The following is a 21572-nucleotide window of genomic DNA, read 5'->3' on the forward strand; positions in this document are numbered from 1 at the left end:
ATTTCAGGATGAACCTAAAATCCAAGTTGTGCAAAAAGTACTGAAATTGAACAGTGTGACATGCATTTAAAAGTTTAGAAAAGGTCAAATTGAGTTCACCTGTAAAGGCTATACTGCATTTTAGATTCATCCTTAAATGTCACCCCAAAGCCCAATATTCCAAACTTTATGTGTGTCATGTAATATCTTATTTGGAGCACAATACCAAAACAACTCTTGGAAACTGATGCAATATAGCAAAAGTCATTTTCAAGCCTGTCACTCTTGAGTGGGAGCAAAGCGCCACGGTAGCTCCCACACACTCATCCACTCTGCCGATGTTATTAGCAAGTGTGTCTGGTTATGGTCCTCTTTCTGCCGCTTTGATATGCAGGTATGGTACTGCTGTTATTATTACTCTTCCCACGCCTCCTCCTTGTCAACAAGGCGCCTGATTCCCCCCCACCCCAAACTAATCAGTTATTGTTTCAAAACAGCGAGGCGGCCGGATGATGTTTTGAAGCACTCAGCTTCAAATGTGAGCACTTATTTTTCATCAGCTTTATATGTACACGATAGCGGGATGGATGAAATGCCTTTTGAACAAAAGCATTGGGACACCTCCGGGGAGTGAAAAGTGAAAGAAAATGTGCAGTTTTGGTAAAAGTATTGGGACACTTACAGGAAGTGAAAAAGCGAAGAATGTTGAGATTGGACAAATGTATTGGGACACCAACAGGAAGTGGAAATTTCTTGGACTAAACTATTAGGAAACATATGAGGAAGTGATACGTGAAAATTATTTGGAACCTGGAAAACAGTATTGGGACACATGAATTGAATTTTTTTTCTACTTTATACTTTTTCAATGTATAGGAACACTCACAGGAAATGGAAATTTTTTTGGGCACCAAATTATTGGGATGCCAAAGGGAGTGAAAAGGAAAGATAATGTGGACCAAAGTATTGGGACACATCCATGAATTAAAATTTTTGTTACAGACTAAATTATTGGGGCACCACATGGTATGAAAGGGGAAGAAAATTTGGAATGTGGACAAAAGTATTGGAACACCTACAGGAAGTGGAATTTTTGGGGGGGATCAAGTTATTGGGACATAGGGTTTGAAAAGTGAAGAGAGAGAGAGCATGTAGTTGTCCAAAATGTCTTCCTGAGAGGTACTATTAAGATTCAAAGACAAGGATTCTAGGTCAACTCGTGATTAATAAATTCCCAAGACTTTAGTCCATATACACTGCCATGAAAAGCTATTGGCCCCCTTCTCAAGTTATTATATTTTTGCATAGTTCCCCACTTCAATGTTTAAGATCATCAAATAAATGTAAATATCAGACAAATATAACGCAAGTGAACAGAAAATGCTGTTTTTAAATGGTGATTTCATTTATTAAGGAAAAAAAGAAACAAATTCAAAGTTACCTGGCCCTTTGTGAAAAAGAATTGGCCCCATAAACCTCATAACTGGTTGGGCCATCCTCAGCAACAACAGCTGAAATCAAGCATTTTCTATAACTTGCAATGAGTCTTTCACATCTCTGTGGAGATATTTTGGCCAACTCTTCCTTGCAGAATTGTTTTAATTCAGCAAAAATGGAGGGTTTTCGAGCATGAACAGCCTTTTTCCGGTCATGCCGCTGCATTTCAATCGGATTGACTAGGCTACTCCAAAACCTTCATTTGTTTTTTTTAAGCTATTCAGAAGTTGACTTGCTGGTGTGTTTAGGATCGTTATCCTGCTGCAGAACCCAAGTGCGCTTCAGCTTGAGGTCACGAACTGATGGCTGAACATTCTCCTTCAGGATTTTCTGTTAAAGACCAGAATTCATGGTTCCACAGTGAATTGTCCAGGTCCTGAAGAAGCACAGCAGCGCAAGACCATCACGCTACCACACCCATCTTTGACTGTTGGAAGGATGTTCTTTTTCTGAGATTCTGTGTTAACATTTACGCCAGATGTAACGAGATGCACACCGTCCAAAATGCTCAACTTTCATCTCGTCAGTCCAAATAATATTCTTCCAAAAGTCTTGGGAATCATTCTGATGAGCCTTTGTTCACTCCTGGGAAGGTTCACCACTGTTCCATGTTTTCTCCATGTGAGGATAATGGCTCTCCCAATTGTTCGCTGGAATCCTAAAGCTTTAGAAATTGCTTTTGCAACCCTTTCCAGACTGATAGATTTCAGTTATTTTATTTATTGACTTGTGTCATTTTGTTGCCGCTTTTTAGATTTTTTTTTTTTTTTTTTTTTTTTTGTCTGACTTGATTTTTGTGAGTCAGGTTCTAAGTGATTTCTTCATTGAACAGGTCTGGAAGTAATCAGGCTGGAGTGTGATCAGTGAAAATTAACCAAAATTGTGAGTAGTCTCAATTAATTAATGATTTAACTAGTGGGGTAATTACTTTTTCCACAGAGGGCCAGGTGACTTTGAATAGTTTTTTTTCCCTTAATAAATGAAATCACAATTTACAAACAGAATTTTTAAGTTCACTTGGGTTATATTTGTCTATGTATTTGTTTGCTCTTCAACATAAAGTGGGGAAACTATCCAAAAAATATAAGAATTTAAGAAGGGGTCCAATACTTTTCATGGCATTCTATACAGTCTAGTGTTCATCACATCATTGACAGGCAGTTGCAGGTTGAAGTGTTGTCTAAACAAGATTAATTTAAAAACTTGTAATTAACACTTGCTCTGGCAGAGCCCCCGCAAAAGCGGAAAGCGTTGAAGCCATTCCAGACTTGAGTTGAAAAGAAAACCTTGAAACAATTCCAAGAACTCCACTCAAGATTGTCTCACACAGTAGTATTTTTGTTCTGTTTTGTAGACTTGTGTTCGTCACATTTTCAACACCCTTTTTACATTTTTTAATTCACTTTTGTCTTCTGTTTTAATTTACATGTGCCTTCATCACATTTCCTCCTCCTCTTTCTGTTTGCCCACATGGTGTCTCTCCCTCTCACCCCAACCCTTCTCCTCACCCCAACTCTGTCCCTGGCCGATTGCAGAGACATAATCAAAGTAGTGGAGGTGACAAATGACGGCGGGCCCCTGGGAATCCACGTGGTGCCTTTCAGTGGCAGAGACCGCAGGTAAAAATAATGGCACTGGGTCATGAAACCACTTAGCCGATGTGGCAAAACAGTATAAATCATCTCCAAGCCACACTCAAGTGTACTTAGCCACAACATCATGTGTGTTTATATGGCTAAACCTTAAGCCAAACTTAACCAGTTCTCATCACTGCCTTTTAAGCCACAGACACCATACGGTGCTGATCGAAATTTTCCATTCCTGAAAAAAGGTATTGTGGCAGAGCAAAGGGGGACATGACGCACACAGGGGCACATAGGGTAAAAAGAGGGATGGGTGAGGGGGATGGGGGGTTACATGCCCTCAGTGTCCCCCCCGGTTACGCTGCCTCTGCTTGAAAATCACTGTTCTACAGCATCTTTGTCATCCTCAGGAGGATTGGTGTTTACAACATACATCAGTAGCTTGAATACTTTGTTGCCCTGACACAATTAAAACCTTGGTGATTCTCAAAGAGTAGTACGCGAAAGAGTCCCAGAATGAAAGACTAGTAAAATTTACATTTAAAACACAATAGTCAAACATATTAGATTGAAGGTTGTTTTGCATACAGACAGTTTAAGCTTTTGATCCAATACAGTACATTTTTTTACTTTTCAAATACAGTTGAGTTGTATTCAACTTTTAAGTACAGTACTATAGGTTTGCATTCAATGTTTCAGAAATGTTTGTTTTTAATAATTAATTATTGGAGTATGACTTTTAACATTTCTGTTGAATACAGTTAAATGTAATAATTTCAGTACATTGACAAGTAGTGATGTATATATACTGTTACCAATCATATGCGTCACTGGGCTCATACAGAATTGTCGTATTATTTGATTTGCGTATGGACGTTTCTGCAGATCGTTATCCTCTGGCCAATGCTGGGATCGGGTGAGCACACACATGTTCACGGGCGCACAACGTGTTTTCTTCCCTGAACTGTGGCTATGATTGAGATGGGCTGATGGCGGGCTGAAGAAACTTGGTACTTGGTAAATTGGCCCTTCGCTAACATGGCGATTGAGAGACATACTCACCTTGCCACACCTCGTTTCAATGCACCATTGACGATCTGGCGAATGAGGAGCATGTATACTGGCTAATTTGGGAAAAAACGTTTATTGAAAAGTACTTTCAAATAGGTCTTTGTCATTTAATCCCAAAACCAGACAACTCCAAGAAAATAATTTAGTTCAGAAACAGACAAGTCAAAAATTTTCATGTAACTATAAAATGTTTTTTTTTTTTTTACTCTCTTGAAATGAAACAATGAAATGAACAAAACACTCTTTAATGATAACAAACATGTACGGGTGTAATGGTATGTTCGTACATGTTCAGATTTGACTCCCGTGGGCATTTATATTTGCCGGCAGGGTGGACGACTGGTTAGCACATCTGCCTCACAGTTCTGGAGAACTGGGTTCAAATCCCGGTCCTGCCTGTGTGGAGTTTGCATGTTCTCCCCGTGCCTGGGTGGGTTTTCTCCAGGCACTCCGGTTTCCTCCCACATCCCAAAAATATGCGTGGTAGGTTGATTGAAGACTCTAAATTGCCCGTAGGTGTGAATGTGAGTGCGAATTGTTGTTTGTTTCTTTGTGCCCAGCGATTGGCTGGCGGCCGGTTCAGGGTGTACCCCGTCTCCTGCCCGAAGATGGGTGGGATAGGCTCCAGCAGCTTGCGACCCTAGTGAGGATAAGCGGTAAAGAAAAGGATGGATGGAAGAGGGTCTTGCCCAGCTTGTGAAATTCAGGTTTGTGAACTATTGTAATAACTAACAGAACCCTGTAGATGCCAGTGTTACATCGCTTTAGATTTGCGATCAGCACAGCTTTTGAGTAGAAGAGCAAGATTAGGCAGTGAATCTTTGCTTGTCACGTTGATTATGAGGTAAAGAAATGCCAACACGTCATCTAAAAATGCCACTGAGGTTCAACGCTGGCAATATGAGCAACTTTGCTTTCAACACGGCTGACAGTCAATTAGTTAAATTTGTTGCTGTGTACACAAAAGAAAATCCCTTAATGTTTGGCATTTTGTTCTCTTAATTTGAACCAGGCTGTCACTTTAACTACCGAGTAACAAACTATCAATTTTGTATATATATTGTACTGTCAAATTTTACCGGTCAATTACCCGCTTGCATTACATATTAGTTGGTATTTCTGGGTGGAAAATAGTTTTTAAAAGGTCACCACCCCCGATCCTCAGTATAAACGAAAGAACGTACTTACTGTATAATTGAATGAATTAATGTGCTTGCGTAACAAATGAGTTGGTATTTCTAGAAAAAGACTTATACGGCCTCTGAACATGCCGTTTATCATCCACGTCGCCACTCGTTGACGTGTCAACACCCGTCCGCATCGTGAAGCCATTTACCGGTTCACCCCCATCCATCATGGCGCTTTGACGCTAGTAGGTGACTGTCATATTTCCGCGGGCCTCCCATTACTTCTGCTCCACGGGATTTAAAGGATACACTGAGCACAGTTGAAACAAGGTGTTACGAGGAATTTCACATCTGGTTTGAATATTCCCAAAGAGGCGGAGGAGCCGAAATAAGATCCGTAACTGTAAACTTTGTCAGAATGGAGATGCTATCGCGTTCTTCATGGATTTACACAATCACGCTAAAAGCACACTTGTAACACACTTTTCCCTTTATTGGGAAAATGTGTGGGTAGGCATTATTCCGAGATTACGCTTTCATCAAGCGAAGTAGAGGCCCTTCTCCTGGCAAATCACATTGTGTTCCCACTCAAATCCAATCAGCGGGAATGTTTCTGAACAATTCCGTCCCCCCCTGAACTCTGCTACCCTTGCCATAATCACATTCTCATTCCTATTGAATTAGAAGATGGGGCCGAGTGTTAAACTGTACAATCTACTCAATTTACAGAGGTGGCACGCGCTCAGAGGAAGAAGAAAAGCCTCTCAGGATGCTATGTCACTGGGAAAACTCTGTTGGGGTTTCAGCATCTTTTTCCGAGTTCACTTTTTAGCTCTGTAATCCGCCAGCACCTCTTTTAGGTGAAGCTAGCCTCTCGCACTTAAACCAGTTTGCCACAGAGGATTACTGGTGCTTCAAATTGTAACGGCGTGAATGGCAAAACTCAGCTTGCCAGCCAAAATGACACTTTAGGGTAGAATCGATCAAACGGTAAGGATTTTTCTGAATCTGAAATCTTCCTTGATATGAGGCGCTGGAGACACGATTCTACCAAGGTGTCCAGTTTTAGTATAATCTGTTAACCCATAAGCACAACTGGCTTTGAAGCTCCTCTCCATCATGATTCATGGTGATTTAAAAAAAAAAACATTTTGTGATCTTCCCATTCCGTTCACATTGTCGTTGAAAAGGCAACAAATGGTGGCAGAGTCCGAAAGAATCATTGGTTTTCCTCAGTGAAGGCCTTATTTTTCATCAACTGGCTCTACCAAAAATGTCCTTTGGTTAGTGTGAAAAAATACATGATTAACTCATTCACCATTAGCTGTTTTCCAATCAGTTGCATTTATCTCCCTCTCGATCGACAAGACAAGCCAAAATTCACCCCTTAATCTTAATCTACTACTCAAAAACTGTGCTTATCTCAAATCCAAAATTATGCAATGCATCTATCTACAGGGATCTGTGAGTTATTACAGTGCTTTACAAATCTGAATTGCACAGACAAGATGGGTGAGACCCTCTTCCACCCCTACCCGTTGAAAAACGCACTTTGTTGGTGGCAGTAAATGGATTGTAGTTTAGGAATGTTAATGTCCACGGCAGTGAATGATTTAAAAGGAAAAACAACAAATATAAGGTGTTTTTTAAATGTATTTTTATAGAATATTTTTTTGTGAATTTCGAGTGGGTCAGTTGTAAAAGCAACATAACAGTAGGTGCAAACTATGTAACTATAGTTGATCCTTTAATCTGTCATTTAATGGTCTCAAAATCGCTACAAATGTAGTCCAGTTAACAAGAAAATTAAGACATTAAGGTGATGTTTCATAAGTTGAGTCAAGATAAGTGAATTTAGGTAATTTGCCTTAACAAATGTGATGTGGAGATTTGGAGCACTTTTTTCCACCAGTCAGGCCAGTTCTGTTATTATTCATGAACCATATACACAAATGCCTTTTAACCCTGGTAATTTTTCTGACCACTCACACCAGCCCAGCCACCCTGAGCCCACAACCACACTATCTTCTAACTTCTGTTGCGTTGACTTGAGCATGTTGGACCTTTTCAGAACTCTTGGCTTGTTGGTCAAGCGTCTGGAGCGTGGTGGCAAGGCCCAGCAGCAGTCCCTCTTCCAGGAGAATGACTGTATCGTCAGAATCAATAACGGAGACCTGCGGAACATTCGCTTTGAACAGTAAGACCACTTACAGAGGCCCACTGCAGGTCTTTTTAATGGCCTTCATTGATTCTGCTTTTTTGCTTCTTTCCTCTACTTTTTCCTACTCCTGCCGGTGCCCTGGGCTTGTGCTAAGCTAACCTTACCCACTGATTCTATTCCTGCGATCCTTTCACGCTGGATACCTTTTTGGAAATTTTTTTAGAAAAGGAGGCAAATGCTTCTTTTTACCACTGATCCTGCTTCTTGCATCATTCCACTGTCTACCTAAATCCGCCTGGCTCTTTAGATTTCCACATGCTGCTTGGATGGATGATAATGTAGTGTGTATGTGTTTGTTGTTTCTATGCTTTCATACAAACAGCTTTAATTTTTAGAGTATACCAGACACATACTTGCCCCGCGGTTGCTAATGGGTTTATGGAAGCTACACCGCCCAAAACATGAGATTTGTAAGCGGTTTCGCTTATAGCGTTCACGCCGCGTCGGGAGCATTATCCGAGAATCCTTGTGAATATGCAGGGACGGTGTTTCACTTTTGAAGTTAATCTTCACTGCAGTTGAGTACGAATGACACCATGATAGCGAAAACTGGTGAGAAAAGCCAAAAACAGATGTTGACTGACGATAGTGGTGGTGAGAAAACAGGTAAAAATGATTTATAAGGAAAAAAAAAAAGAAATCAGGCTTTTTCACATGGAGAGTCTACAAAATATCCAAATCAGAGCTGCTGGTGTTAATCCACTTTTGCCTTTTACATAGAACCCAGTGAAACATTTTATTGCGACTGTCGGCGTCCAGTGTGACTTAGAAAAGTGTTTTGTTTCGTTAATGTTGCTTTCGACATATTGGTAAATACCATTACACACAGAGATGTGCTTTTGATACGACAACGATGCCTTTAGCGATACGAGTGACCCAACTTACGAGTTTATCGAGAAACATGCTGTCATTAGGCCAATTCTTTCGCAATTTGGTAGGTCGTGAAGAATTCTTAAAAAAAATGTCTTCCAGCTGTTTAATGACACTCCATGTTGAAGTTGACTGTCAAAATAAACATAAAAGAAAGACAATTCCACATTTTGTTTAAAAAAACAAAAAGCACCTCCTTTGTGAATAAGGGCTATACAAATAAACTTGACACACAACTTTGCACTTTGCTAGCTTAATGCTAACAAAAAAAATGCTAAACGGCATAGACGGGCTGACAAATAGCATTGCTAGTAGCGTTGGTATAACTAAGTAAAGGCTTCAACAACAGATGTAGACAACAGTACTTACAGGCATACATTCTTTATCCTCTGCAAAAACGACTCAGTGCAGTTTACTGAGTCACTTGTAGTTGTGAAAGTCGGCATCGTTTGTCCTCATGACTATTATACTGCGCACCGCCAGGAGTCGCAATCAGTCATGATGCACAAACTGTGATTATCTTCAATTGAATTGTTATTACTATATATCTTATAAAGTACAAAGTGCTTTCCATAATAAAAACAAATATATTTTTTTGAGAGGCTGGAACAGATTAATGGCATTTCCATTAATTTCAATAGGGAAAGATGATTTCAGATACGAGTGGTTTGAGTTACGATTTCTGGGTTGACTTCTCCCCATTCTATGTTTCTACAGAACAGCGACACAGGTAAGAATGCTGAAAAATGCTGTCAGTTTCACACAGAATTTCACCATCAGAGCCATGATACAAGACACAGTTTATCCACCTTTGCCATTCATATAGAACACAGTTAAGTAGTATATTGTGACTGTCAGAATTAACATCTGGTGTGACATATTTAAAAAATTTAAAAAGTTGTCTGACAGTGACAATTGCTTTCAACACAATAGGGCGGGAGAAGTGAGTGTCAGGGGCGAATGATTGTGTCCTATACTTTTACGACTATCAGTTGAAATTTTGTGTGAAAGGGGCTACTGTCAGTCCAAGCCGTGTCACTTTGGTGCCACAAGTGCATCCAGATCAAGTTTCTATGGGAGCTACTATGTATTCTCATCTGCTACCTCATCAATAAGTTCATAATCCCCACGGGAATGTAGTGAAAAAGGGCTTGTGGAATTTCACAACACATTTTTCCGCCACTTTCCTAATTGTCCTCTCTGGCCAAGTCATAGCAACCTGTGATGGTGTGCAGCAAATGGTGCCAGCGCGGATTTGCTGCTGTCAACACGAGCTTCCTTTTGGGGGCCTCTACTTTATGAGCTCACACAGAGTATGGGGCTGGGGAGCCCGGTTTAGGGGAGGATTTTCGGTAATGCATTCAGCCCACTGGGGCGTTTTAAGTGAGAGGATTATGAGATGGAGCCTTAAGGGTAATAATTAACGGATCACTATGTTCAGGTGGTCTATGAAGGCTGACAGTGTGTAGAAAATACTTGACAGGGACAATTGCTTTCAACACAAAAGAGTACGTGTCAGGCGTTAAACATCACGCACCAGTCTGGCTTTCATCAATTCCCTTTCACAAAGCCAGGAAATTTGTGGCGTCCTACCATTTACTTCTTAAATACCCATTTACTTTCCACCAATCTACTAACCTACCAACTTCTAACTACATGCCTACCTTCAAGCATCTTGCCTAACTACTCGCCAACAATATACTGACCTACCAACCTGCTACCTACACGCTTACTTTCAAGATACTTACGAAAACACTCACCAGCAATCTCCTGACCTACTACCTACCTACACGTGTCATACAGTATCTATTGACCTACCAACCGAATACCTACCTGTCTACCTTCAAGCTACTTACCAACTCGCCACCAATCTACTGACCTGCCTACGTGCCTTCTTTCAAGCTACTTACCGAACTACTAACCACCAGTCTACTGACCTACCAACCTACTACCCATGTGGCTACTTTACTACTCATAGGCAACTTAACTACTCGCCACCAATCTGTTGACCAACTCTCTGCACAACTACCTTTATAGTACTTACCTACCTCCACACCATCAATCTGCTGACCTACCAACCTACTGCATACAGTTTTAAGCTACTTCCGGAAGTACTCTCCACCAATCTACTGACCTAGAAATCTACTACCTACATGCCTACTTTCGCGCTACCATCCGAACTACTCTACTGAACCACCTACCTTCATGGTACTTACACATGATACATTTTTTGGTACCCCTCTGTTAATGAAAGAAAAATCCACAATGGTCACAGAAATAACTTAAGCAATGAAAATCAGACATTGCTTGTTTAATTTTACTCCTGCGCCCACATCCAGGGAGGTTGGCCACAGTCCTGAGGATCTTAAATTTCTGAAAAAAAATTGCAACTGTTGTCACAGGAACATCAAGCTTCTTGGAGATGGTCTTATACCCATTACCTCTAACGTGCTTGTCTATAATTTTCTTTCTAATCTCCTGAGACAACTGTCTTCTTCGCTTCCTCTGGCCCATGTTTAGTCTAGTCCACACCATGTCACCAAACAGCACAGTGATTGTCACCGTTTAAATAGATCGACTGACTGATTACAAATTTTAAGACGTGTGATGCTAATTAGAGGACACACCTTGTTTGAACATGTCCCTATGGTCAAATTATTTTCAGTCTTGGGGTACCATCATTTTTGTCGAGGACTGTTTCATGAATTTGTTTTTAACAATAAGTCTGTTAAACCACAATTCAAAAGCAATGTCTGATTTTCATTAGTTAATTTGCATGAAATTTTTATTCGTTGTTACTTTTGTCAGATTCAAGTTATTTCTGTGACCACTGGGTTTTTCTATCCTTAATAGAGGGGTACCAACAATTTTATCCATGTGTACCTACCTACACGCCACAAATCTACTGAACTACCAACCTACTACCGTCATGCCAACCTTTAAGCTACATACAGCGGCTGAAATAAGTATTTAACACATCGCCATTTTTCTCAAATATATTTCCAAAGGTGCTATTGAAATGAAAATTTCACCAGATGTTGGGAACAATCCAAGTAATGCATACATACAAAGAAAGTAATAAGATCAGAAATTGTGTAATAATGTGAAATGACAGGGCAAAAGTATTGAACTCGCCAAATGGTATTTATTTAATACTTTGTTCAAAAGCCTTTGTTTGCAATGACACCTTCAAGATCTCTTGTATGGAGAAACTAGTCGCATGCATTGCTCTGGTGTTATTTTGGCCCATTCATCCACACAAGCAGTCTTCAAATCTTGAAGGTTCTTTGGGCTTCTTTTATAGATCTTGAGTTTCAGTTCTTTCCATAGATTTTCAATTGTATTCAAGTCAGGTGATTGGCTGGGCCATTCTAGCAGTGTTATTTTTTTCTTTGAAACCAATTGAGAGTTTACTTGGCAGTGTGTTATGGATCATTATCCTGCTGTAATGTCCACCCTCGTTTCATTTTCATCATCCTCGTAGATGGCAACATATTTTTGTCAAGAATGTCTAGGTAGAGTTGCCCATTCATCCTTCCTTCAATAATGTGAAGTTTACCAGTACCATTTGCTGAAAAGCAGCCCCACACCATCATGTTCTCACCTCCAAACTTCACTGTTGGTATGGTGTTTTTAGGATGATGTGCAGTGCCATTTCTACTCCAAACGTGGTGTGCATTATGGCATCCAAACAGTTCAATTGTGCTGTCGTCCGACCAGATTATATTCTCCCAGTATTTTACTAGCTTGTCCAAATGTTGTTCAACAAACTTTAAACGAGCTTTGACATGCTTATTTTCAGTAATGTGGTCTTGTGTGGTGAGCGTGCATACAGGCCATGGCAGCCCACCTGTTGCAATTCATACAAGTCTTTCTGCAAATACTCTCATCAGCTTTGCGTTCAACCAAACTAGCCCAAATTTCACGCTAAGTACATTTGTGACTAAATTAAGACAAGATTATTTCAGTATTCATACTTTTTATATTTTTTGTTTTGGTAGTTTACCATGAGTTTTTCTAATTTAAAATAGGTTCCTTGGCTCAGCAAAGGCCTACTGTTGATAATCATATGTGAATGAACTTCGCTTATGCAAAATGTTCACTCTATAAACTTTTGTTAATAGCAGCGTTGATCCAGTCAGGCCCATAAATATTGAGACATGAACATAATTGTCATCTTTCTGGCGCTAAACACCACCACAATGGATTTGAAATCAAACAAACAAGATGTGCTGTAACTGCAGACTTTCAGCATTAATTTGAGGGGTTTTAACGCGCTGCAATGTGATCGGATGCTGCATTGCTGGAGGGCATGATGCAGATGATGTGTCTGTGCCACCATCTTGGCTAATTTGTTACTGTGTTGTGACGTGATACTGTCGCCACATTGGCAAATGGGGAGGGCAAAAAAGTCATGCACTTTATGAACCGAATGGAACACATGCGGACCGAACCGAAACAACCGAACCGTTTTGACAGCTTTCAAAAACTGTTTCATCACTAGTATTTACCTACCTTTGGGCCACCAATCTACAGACCTACCATCATACACAGCTTCACAGTACTTAACTACCTAAAAACCAACAATCTACTGACCTACCCAACCTATGACCCACTGTATGTGTACATGGTACTTTCAAGCTACCTACCTAACTACTCGCAAACCCTTTTCCCTTCCTTTGTTTGAAAGATTGAGCATGAAAGGTAATTTTAATCCCATTTTCTGTCTTTCCAGAGCCCAGAACATGTTCCGCCAGGCCATGCGTTCTCCTGTCATCATGTTCCACGTGGTGCCATCTTCGTTGAAAGCCCACTACGAGAATCTCTCCCAGGCCGAGAGGAACCCAGCATACTCGTCAGGCCGCTTCAGCGGCGACTTGGCATCCGATGGCACGGATCCCGCGCCTCACAGGATGTCCCGGCACGGCTCGCAGAAGCACCCACATGCTCACCCGCATCAGGATCAGCCAGACGGCTACCCGCCCGCTGCTCACGCGCCCACTGTCTCCGCCGCCAAACCTCCCACTGGTCAGATCCACTCGCCGCAAAGAGGGCTGACATCCACTCTGACACCTGGATACAACAAGAAGGTCGGGAGGAGGCTCAACATTCTGCTCAAGAAAGGTACGGGAAAAACAACCAGACACATCTTAGACTAACCACTGATTCCAACAATGCTAACAGCTATCATGCTAACTTTTTTCTAAAGTGCTTGCAATTAATGAACCATGTTAGTTTCTTAGTTTGTTGCTCGCTGGCAGTAAATCACGTTTCAGCATTAACATATTACATTTCCAGCACATTTATTTGCCCACTGCCAAAACAAAACCGTATAAAAAAAAATAATTAAAAAAAATTGAAAACAGCCATACTTTGCTTATTTTGGACTAGTTTTAGTAAAGTTTTTTACTTAAGTACATTTATAATTGTGTACTTCTGTACTTTTACATAAGCAAGGGAGTGGCTTCAGTTAGTACCTTTACTTTTACCAGAGTAGTTTTTTGTACAAGTATCAGTACTTAAGCACTGAATACCAGTACCTTTGATATCTCTGCCAGTCATTGAGTGGATCACAAGATGGAGCAATATATTTATTTAAATAACTTGTTTATTGACTGTATATACAATGAAACCTCAAGTTACGAATTAAATTTGTTTCTTGACCCCATTTGTAACCCGTTTTTTTTTTTTCTTTTTAAGAAGCAAAGCACAGATGTTTCCGCTCATCTACGACAAGCGCTACCTAAAACTATCTTTAGTAGATTCCTTTTTCTTAGGAGCCATCCTAACTGTTTAGTCCTCGTTTGGCAAAAGGTTTTGTGCACCGATAACGCGCCTACCGTGTTATTTCATAAACATTGCGCCTGCCTGCTGCTCGCATCTGATTGGCTGAATGTGTCAAGGGGGAACTTCTGCCGATCGAGGTCAGCTACTTTGACATGATTACACCGGCAAAAGTACATTCTCTTAATTAAAGAGATAATACAATTCAATAAATAACATACATACGGTACATAGTATTTTTTGATGAAAATAAAATAATTTTTAGGATTTTTTTTTTTTTTTTTTATTATTATTTTTTTTACTGCGTCAATCACAAATCTAATGTGGACGCTTTTAGGTTTCGATTGGATGGTTGAGGATGCGGAGGCGGACGTTCCGCCTTGATGCGCAACAGTTTGCACACAAAAGTCACGCGACAGTTCAAGAAATATACTGGCCTTAGGACTCAAACATACACAAAGGGCATCACTGAACTTCCACAGAGTAAATGAGATTGTGTCGACTGTATTGTCTTAATTCGAAGTTTCAAACAATGATGTCATTGATCGGAATGGTGAATTATGACATTACAGCCATTGACAAAATTTGCATGAAATGCAAAATATCGGCTGATCCGATTTAGCCAATCAGATCGGTGTAAAGTCAAAGTAGAATGCTAACATAGCATGCCAATTGTTGGTATCCTAACATACACTATAGCAAGATAGCGTGAGTACAAAAAACACTAAGGCATATTCAGGAGGATTTTCAAATATAATCCTGGCTGGTAACCCTATTTTTAAATCCTAATCCTAATCCTTGGAACCCTACTTTGAAACCCTAATTTGACCTTGAAACCATGATTTGAAACCATAACTGCAAACTTTCACCCCATCTACAAAACTTAAAATCAGAAAACTGCCTAGAAACTCGATTTTGTAACCCTACTTTGGAAACCTAGCACTGGTTTGAAACCCTACTTTGAAACCCTAACCCTGTTTTGAAACTAGGGCTGCACGATATTGGGGAAAAAAATTACTTTTTGACTTTTTTCTGATTTTTTGTTTTTGTTTTTGTTTTTTTTGTTCTAAAGCTGCGAGATATATGGCAATGTGAAAAAATGGATCCATTATTTTAAACGCACGTTTTAACATGTTTTCATATTTCTATTTTTGAGTGAATTAATTTAAATGACACATTGTACACCTGAAGTTTGTCTCTTCAGAGTAGCAATTAAGCATGGGCCGAATACTATGTTGAAGGTATACCACGGTTTTGAAAAGACAAGTTTTAATTACTGTAATACAAACAACAAATTGGGCGTGGTGCATCTACCGCTACATCGTGGGTACGGAAAGTATTTTTCTTTTTTTATATTGCAGCCATTTGCTAAATTCATTTAAGTTAATTTATTTCCACATTAATGTACACACAGCACCCAATAGTGACAGAAAATAAATGGAATTGTTGAAGTTTTTGCATATTTATTAAAAAAGAAAAACTTAAATATCACACAGCCATAAGTATTCAGACCATTTGCTCAGTATTTAGTAGAAGCACCTTTTTGAGCTAATACAGCCATGAGTATTTTTGGGAATGATGCAAGTTTTTCACACCTGGATTTGGGGATCGTCTCCCATTCCTCCTTGCAGATCCTCTGCAGGTCTTTCAGGTTGGATGCTAACGTTGGTGGGCAGCCATTTTCAGGTCTTTCCAGAAATGCTCAATTGGGTTTAAGTCAGGGCTCTGGCTGGGCCACTCAAGAACAGTCATGGAGTTGTTCTGAAGGCACTCCTTCGTTATTTTAGCTGCGTGCTTAGGGTCATTGTCTTCTTTGAAGGTGACCCTTCGGCCCAGTCTGAGGTTCTGAGCACTCTGGAGAAGATTTTCGTCCAGGATATCCCTGTACTTGGCCGCATTCATTTTTTCTTCGATTGCAACCAAGTCTCCCTATCCCTTCAGCTGAAAAACACACCCACAGCATGATGCTGCCATCACCATGCTTCACTGTTGGGACTGTATTGGACAGATGATGAGCAGTGCCTTGTTTTCTCTACACATGCCACTTAGAATTAAGGCCACCAATTTATATCTTGGTCTCATGAGACCAGAGAATCATTTCTCACCATCTTGGAGTCCTTCAGGTGTTTTTTTTAGCACACTCCATGCGGGCTTTCATGTGTCTTGCACTGAGGAGAGGCTTCCATCGGGCTACTATGCCATAAAGCCCCGACTGGTGGAGGGCTGCAGTGATGGTTGACCTTGACCTTTGGGTTCTTCTTTACCTCTCTCACCAAGGCTGTTCTCCCCCAATTGCTCAGTTTGGCCAGACGGCCAGCTCTAGGAAGGGTTCTGATCGTCCATCTAAGAATTATGGAGGCCACTGTGCTCTTAGGAACCTTAAGTACAGCAGAAATGTTTTTGTAACCTTGGCCAGATCTGTGCCTTGCCACAATTCTGTCTCTGACCTCTTCAGGCAGTTCCTTTGACCTCATGATCCTCATTTGCTTTGACATGCACTGTGAGCTGTAAGGTCTTGTATAGACAGGGGTGTGGCTTTCCTAATCAGAATCAGAATCATCTTTATTTGCCAAGTATGTCCAAAAAACACACAAGGAATTTGTCTCCGGTAGTTGGAGCCGCTCTAGTACGACAACAGACAGTCAATTGACAGAGAACACTTTTGAGACATAAAGACATTGACAAAAAAAAAAAACAGTCACTGAGCAGTAAAGGGTTGCTAGTTATCTGGTAATCTGGTAATGCCAGTACATTATTATTATTATTATTTTTTTTTCAAGTCCAATCAGTATAATTAAACACAGCTGGACTCCAATGAAGGTGTAGAACCATCTTAAGGATGATCAGAAGAAATGGACAGCACCCGAGTTAAATATGAGTGTTACAGCAAAGGGTCTGAAGACTTATGGCTGTGTGATATTACATTTTATCTTTTTTAATAAATCAGCAAAAATTTCAACAATTCCGTTTTTTTCTGTCAATATTGGGTGCTGTGTGTACATTAATGAGGGAAAGAAATGAACTTAAATGATTTTAACAAATGGCTGCAATATAACAAAGTGAAAAATTAAAGGGTGTCTGAAAACTTTCCGTACCCACTGTACCTGTAGTGCCTCTGATCTCACAGGACTGGTCCATTTCGGAGGTCATGGCCCCTAGTGGCCTGGCGGGCTTCTGTTGTGTGGCGTGAACATTTCTCTCTTATGGAATTTGTGTGTTTTGTTGTGTTTGCAAGCATCCATCCATCCATTTTCTACAGCTTATCCGAGGTCGGGTTGCTGGGGCAGTAACTTTAGCAAGGACGCCCAGCAGGCGTTTAGTAAGGATGGGTTCGGGGATTGGTGCCACGACAGGCACCGACCACCTTACGGCCACAGCTCCGGTTGGCCGCCAAAGCAATGGAGGCACGGAACATGGTCCACTCAGAGTCGATGTCCCCTGCCTCCCCCGGAACATGAGCAAAGTTCTGTCGGAGGTGGGAGTTGAAACTCCTGACAGGGGATTCCGCCAGACGTTCCCAGCAGACCCTCACCATATGTTTGGGCCTGCCACGTCGGACCAGCATATTCTCCCCCATCGGAGCAAACTCCCCACCAGGTGGTGATCAGTTGACAGCTCCGCCCCGCTCTTCACCCGAGTGTCCAAGACATGCGGCCGCAAGTACGATGACACGACCACAAAGTCGATCATCCAACTGCAACCTAGGGTATCCTGGTGCCAAGTGCACGTGTGGGCACCCTTATGCTTCAACATGGTGTTTGTTATGGACAATCGGTGATGAGCACAGAAGTCCAATAACAGAACACCGTTCGGGTTCTTATCGGGAGGGCCGTTCCTCCCAATCACGCCCTTCCAGGTCTCACTGTCATTGCCCACGTGAGCATTGAAGTCCCCCAGCAGAACGATGGAGTCCCCAGCGGGAGCTCTCTCCAGCACCCCCTCCAAGGACTCCAAAAAAGGGTGGGTACTCTGAACTGATGTTTGGTGCATATGCACAAACAACAGTCAGGACCCGTTCCCCCCACCCGGAGGCGGAGGGAGGCTATCCTCTCGTCCACTGGGGTGAACCCCAACGTACAGGCGCCCACCCGGGGAACAATAAGTATAACCACACCTGCTCGGCGCCTCTCACCGTGGGCAACTCCAGAGTGGAAGAGAGTCCAACCCCTCTCGAGAGGACTGGTACCAGAGCCCAAGCTGTGCGTGGAGGCGAGTCCGACTAGATCTAGACGGAACTTCTCGACCTCACACACCAGCTCGGGCTCCTTCCCTGCCAGAGAGGTGACATTTCAGAGCCAGCTTCTGTAGCCGGGGATCGGATCGCCAAGTTCCCCGCCTTCGGCCACCGCCCAGCTCGTACTGCACCCGACCTCTATGGCCCCTCCCACAAGTGCTGAGCCCATGGGAAGGCGATTGTGTTTGCAGCATTTTTCTTTTGCTGTTGTCTTCTGTGATTTGCATTTTTTTGTTTTTTTTGTTTGTTTTTTATTTTTAAAACGTATTTGTTTTACAGTTGTTTTATGTGCTTGTTTCTTTTTCGTAATGCGTCATTCCTACTATGCAGCATATGGCCGTTTTCAGCGCATTTGGCCCCGTCGGCCACAGTACTTTAGTGCACATGTCACAAAAAGCAACAGGTGGACGTCGGAACAACATTTTGCGCAGGTATTTGGCGTTACCTTTGATGGATGCCTTGGAAGAGGTGCATGCATTAGTTGGGGGTTCGGGCGGAGGGCTTGTTGCTAAGCAGCCCCCTGTGCTACAACAAAGACGCGACTGCAACCTCCCAAAATCTCTTTTTTTATTTTTTTCCCCTCTCTCGTCAGTGACAAAAACAGCTGCTTCTTGTTGTTTGGTCTTCACACTGAAATCTCCTCATCATGTCGTCACTCTTGCTCTGGTGCTGTGTCTTTCCGCAGCAGACGTTTGCCGGAAGATTAGCAACGTCTCTCAAGAGGATTGTTGGCCTCATCTTGTTTTGTTTCCACTTAATCCCGCCGCTCCCGGCACAGATTAAACACCCGCATTGTTTATACCTTTGAATCCTACATTTTCCCACAAGCAATTGTGAGATATCAAGTGTCTTTTTGCTAAATGTAGCTGGGCGTGGATGTATTTCTTTGTATGATAAGGCTTCCATCTTGACACCTTACCCCATAGCGCAGACATATGACAAAGGAATTTTTTTTTCTCACATGTACTAATAGCCAGTACTTGCCAGAAATACCTGCATCTCGGTAAATGTTATTGTCAGCCTCTTGGCAGCCTCCCAGACCAGTTTTCTTCTTCTCTTTTGACAAATTTTGGAGGGATGTCCAGTTCTTGGTAATGTCACTGTTGTGCCAAATTTTCTCCCCTTGATCATGACTGTCTTTACTCTGTTTCACGGTCTATTTAATGCCTTGGAAATTCTTTAGTACCCTTCTCCTGACTGCTCATTTAAGTCTGTGATTTCTTCCACCTGTCTCCTTTCTTGTCTTAGCAAAATAATGTGAAAATGATTCCGCTCATGTTGTCTGTTTCTTTGCGGGAATTTAAGTAAGTAGTCACGTTCTTGCAAAATGGTCTCTAAAAAATTGTCTCTTGAAGGGTCGGAAAAGTAGCTAACTTGGCAAAACTGACAGCTTCTGGCTGACCTTTGCATAGTTAACATCCACTTAGTCCCAACTTGTTGCTTGCCACAATTTTTTTTCCCATGCAAATACAACAGCAGTCTGGACAGGATGGAGGCTTAGTCATTATTTCCTCTCCCCAACTATCCTCATAATAGGATGTTGATTCACTTCTTTACATAAAAACATGCCTCGAAGGAGAGCTTTTAAAAATCTGCACCCGAACCCACTTTAACTTTACGACATGAAATTTGGCTGATTTGTATCATGAGTAGACCCACAAAGAAGTCCCATGCAGTAAAATAAACAGGAAGCCTGACATTTTGGTCTAAAGTGACCATTTTAGGGTTATTTTTCAGAGAGAGAATTGTCCTTGAGAATTTGTCTGATTGCTACCAAATTTGAACGACAAACTAGACAAATTATGAAAAATTTTGATTTTCGTCATTGTCTATGGGCGGTGAGGTTTGATGACTCGCCATTAAAAAAAAATATAACTTAGCTCATCACCTTTTTGAAAATTCAGCCCCTGAAGCCAGTTTCACTTAGCAACAGGAAATGTGGTAGACATGTCTGTCATGAGTTGACCCACAGAAAAGTCTCAAGGGCCCAAAACAAACAGGAGCCTACCATTATGGTTTGAAGTGACCTTTTTAGGGTAATTTTTCAAAAACTGTTTTGTCTAAGAGATTTTGTAATTAAGTAACTGATGGTGTAGTGGTACATTTGCCTGACTTCAGTGCAGGTAGCATGGGTTCACTTCCCACTCAGTGAGAGTGTGAAAGTGAGAGTAAATGGTCGTCAGTCTATATGTGCCCTGCGATTAGGGTTGGGCATTGAGTATCGAGAATCAATTACAACCGGGACTAATATTCCGATTTGCCTGTAATCGTTCAAATTTAACAATTTAGGTTCCTAGTTTCGATGCATACAGTCCACCGACCTGTAGAAGACCCCGCTGAAAGCCAACGAAGAAGTGCGTGCCCAACGGTGTATACGGCAGCGATAGAAAGTATGTCTTAACTATGTTAAAATAAATGATCAGTTGCCTCAGTGCAGCACTTGCATTAAGATAAAATTTTGCAAAGGAGGTTTCACAACGTTGTAGAAGTAACGGATGCCTCAGCCTACAGCGCGCGCACTGAATTTGACTGGTCGTAATTGAGTGAGTGAAACAATAAAATATTTCTAATGCCAACATTGAGGCATCTGACAAGTTAAACTGTGACTAAAACGGTGCCTCAAGTGTAAATGCAAATAACCAGCTAACATTAGCATGTTTTTTTTCCTATTCCAAGCAAACATGTACACTGTTGAAGACACTATGTCCACAACGCTCACACGTTGCCGGAACAGGCAGATATGATAATCAAATAAAAACAATAACTCTTTTTGAGTTAATACTGTACCTGCTGCTAATCTGGACTGGGTTGTCAAGTTGTTCTAGTTTTGTTTGATATCAATTCACAATGTACACCAGGTCAGCCCATCAGTGGGAGTATTCACATGTTTTTACTATCTGAAGCATTAGACACTCATGAGTAAATTTAATTTCATGAGGTTTTCAAACATAAAGCTTTCTTGTGAAAGTGTAACCTATACTCCTGTGCAAAGAAAATGAATAACACGAATTCAAGTTAAGAGGTTTGATACTGGTTAAAAATAACCCTGTGAGAAATTCATGGTAAAATTCATAAAAAGTTAATAGAATCAAAATTCATCGAAGTTCAGACGAGTGGTCAGCTTTTTAATTTAAACCAGGGGGGTTCAAACTTTTTCTTCCAAGGCCCACATACATTAAAATCGAAGGAGGCAAAGGCCATTTTGT

The 21572-nt window shown here is 41.2% G+C and overlaps 1 protein-coding gene across 13 annotated transcripts in view; it reads left to right on the forward strand.

Moving 5' to 3' along the window:
* Positions 1–21572, forward strand: part of LOC133489491 (partitioning defective 3 homolog) — a 268623-nt gene that overhangs the window by 128756 nt on the left and 118295 nt on the right. For 10 of the 13 annotated variants that reach the window (XM_061798629.1, XM_061798626.1, XM_061798625.1 and 7 more), the window contains 3 exons: positions 3012–3095; positions 7329–7454; positions 13084–13472. In XM_061798629.1, the coding sequence (XP_061654613.1) occupies positions 3012–3095; positions 7329–7454; positions 13084–13472 (599 nt within the window). The remainder of the gene's footprint in view (positions 1–3011; positions 3096–7328; positions 7455–13083; positions 13473–21572) is intronic. The other 3 variants (XM_061798633.1, XM_061798632.1, XM_061798635.1) reach the window with 2 other exon arrangements.

This window comes from Phyllopteryx taeniolatus, chromosome 14 (assembly GCF_024500385.1).
Source record: "Phyllopteryx taeniolatus isolate TA_2022b chromosome 14, UOR_Ptae_1.2, whole genome shotgun sequence".
In the NCBI taxonomy this organism is placed as follows: Eukaryota; Metazoa; Chordata; class Actinopteri; order Syngnathiformes; family Syngnathidae; genus Phyllopteryx; species Phyllopteryx taeniolatus.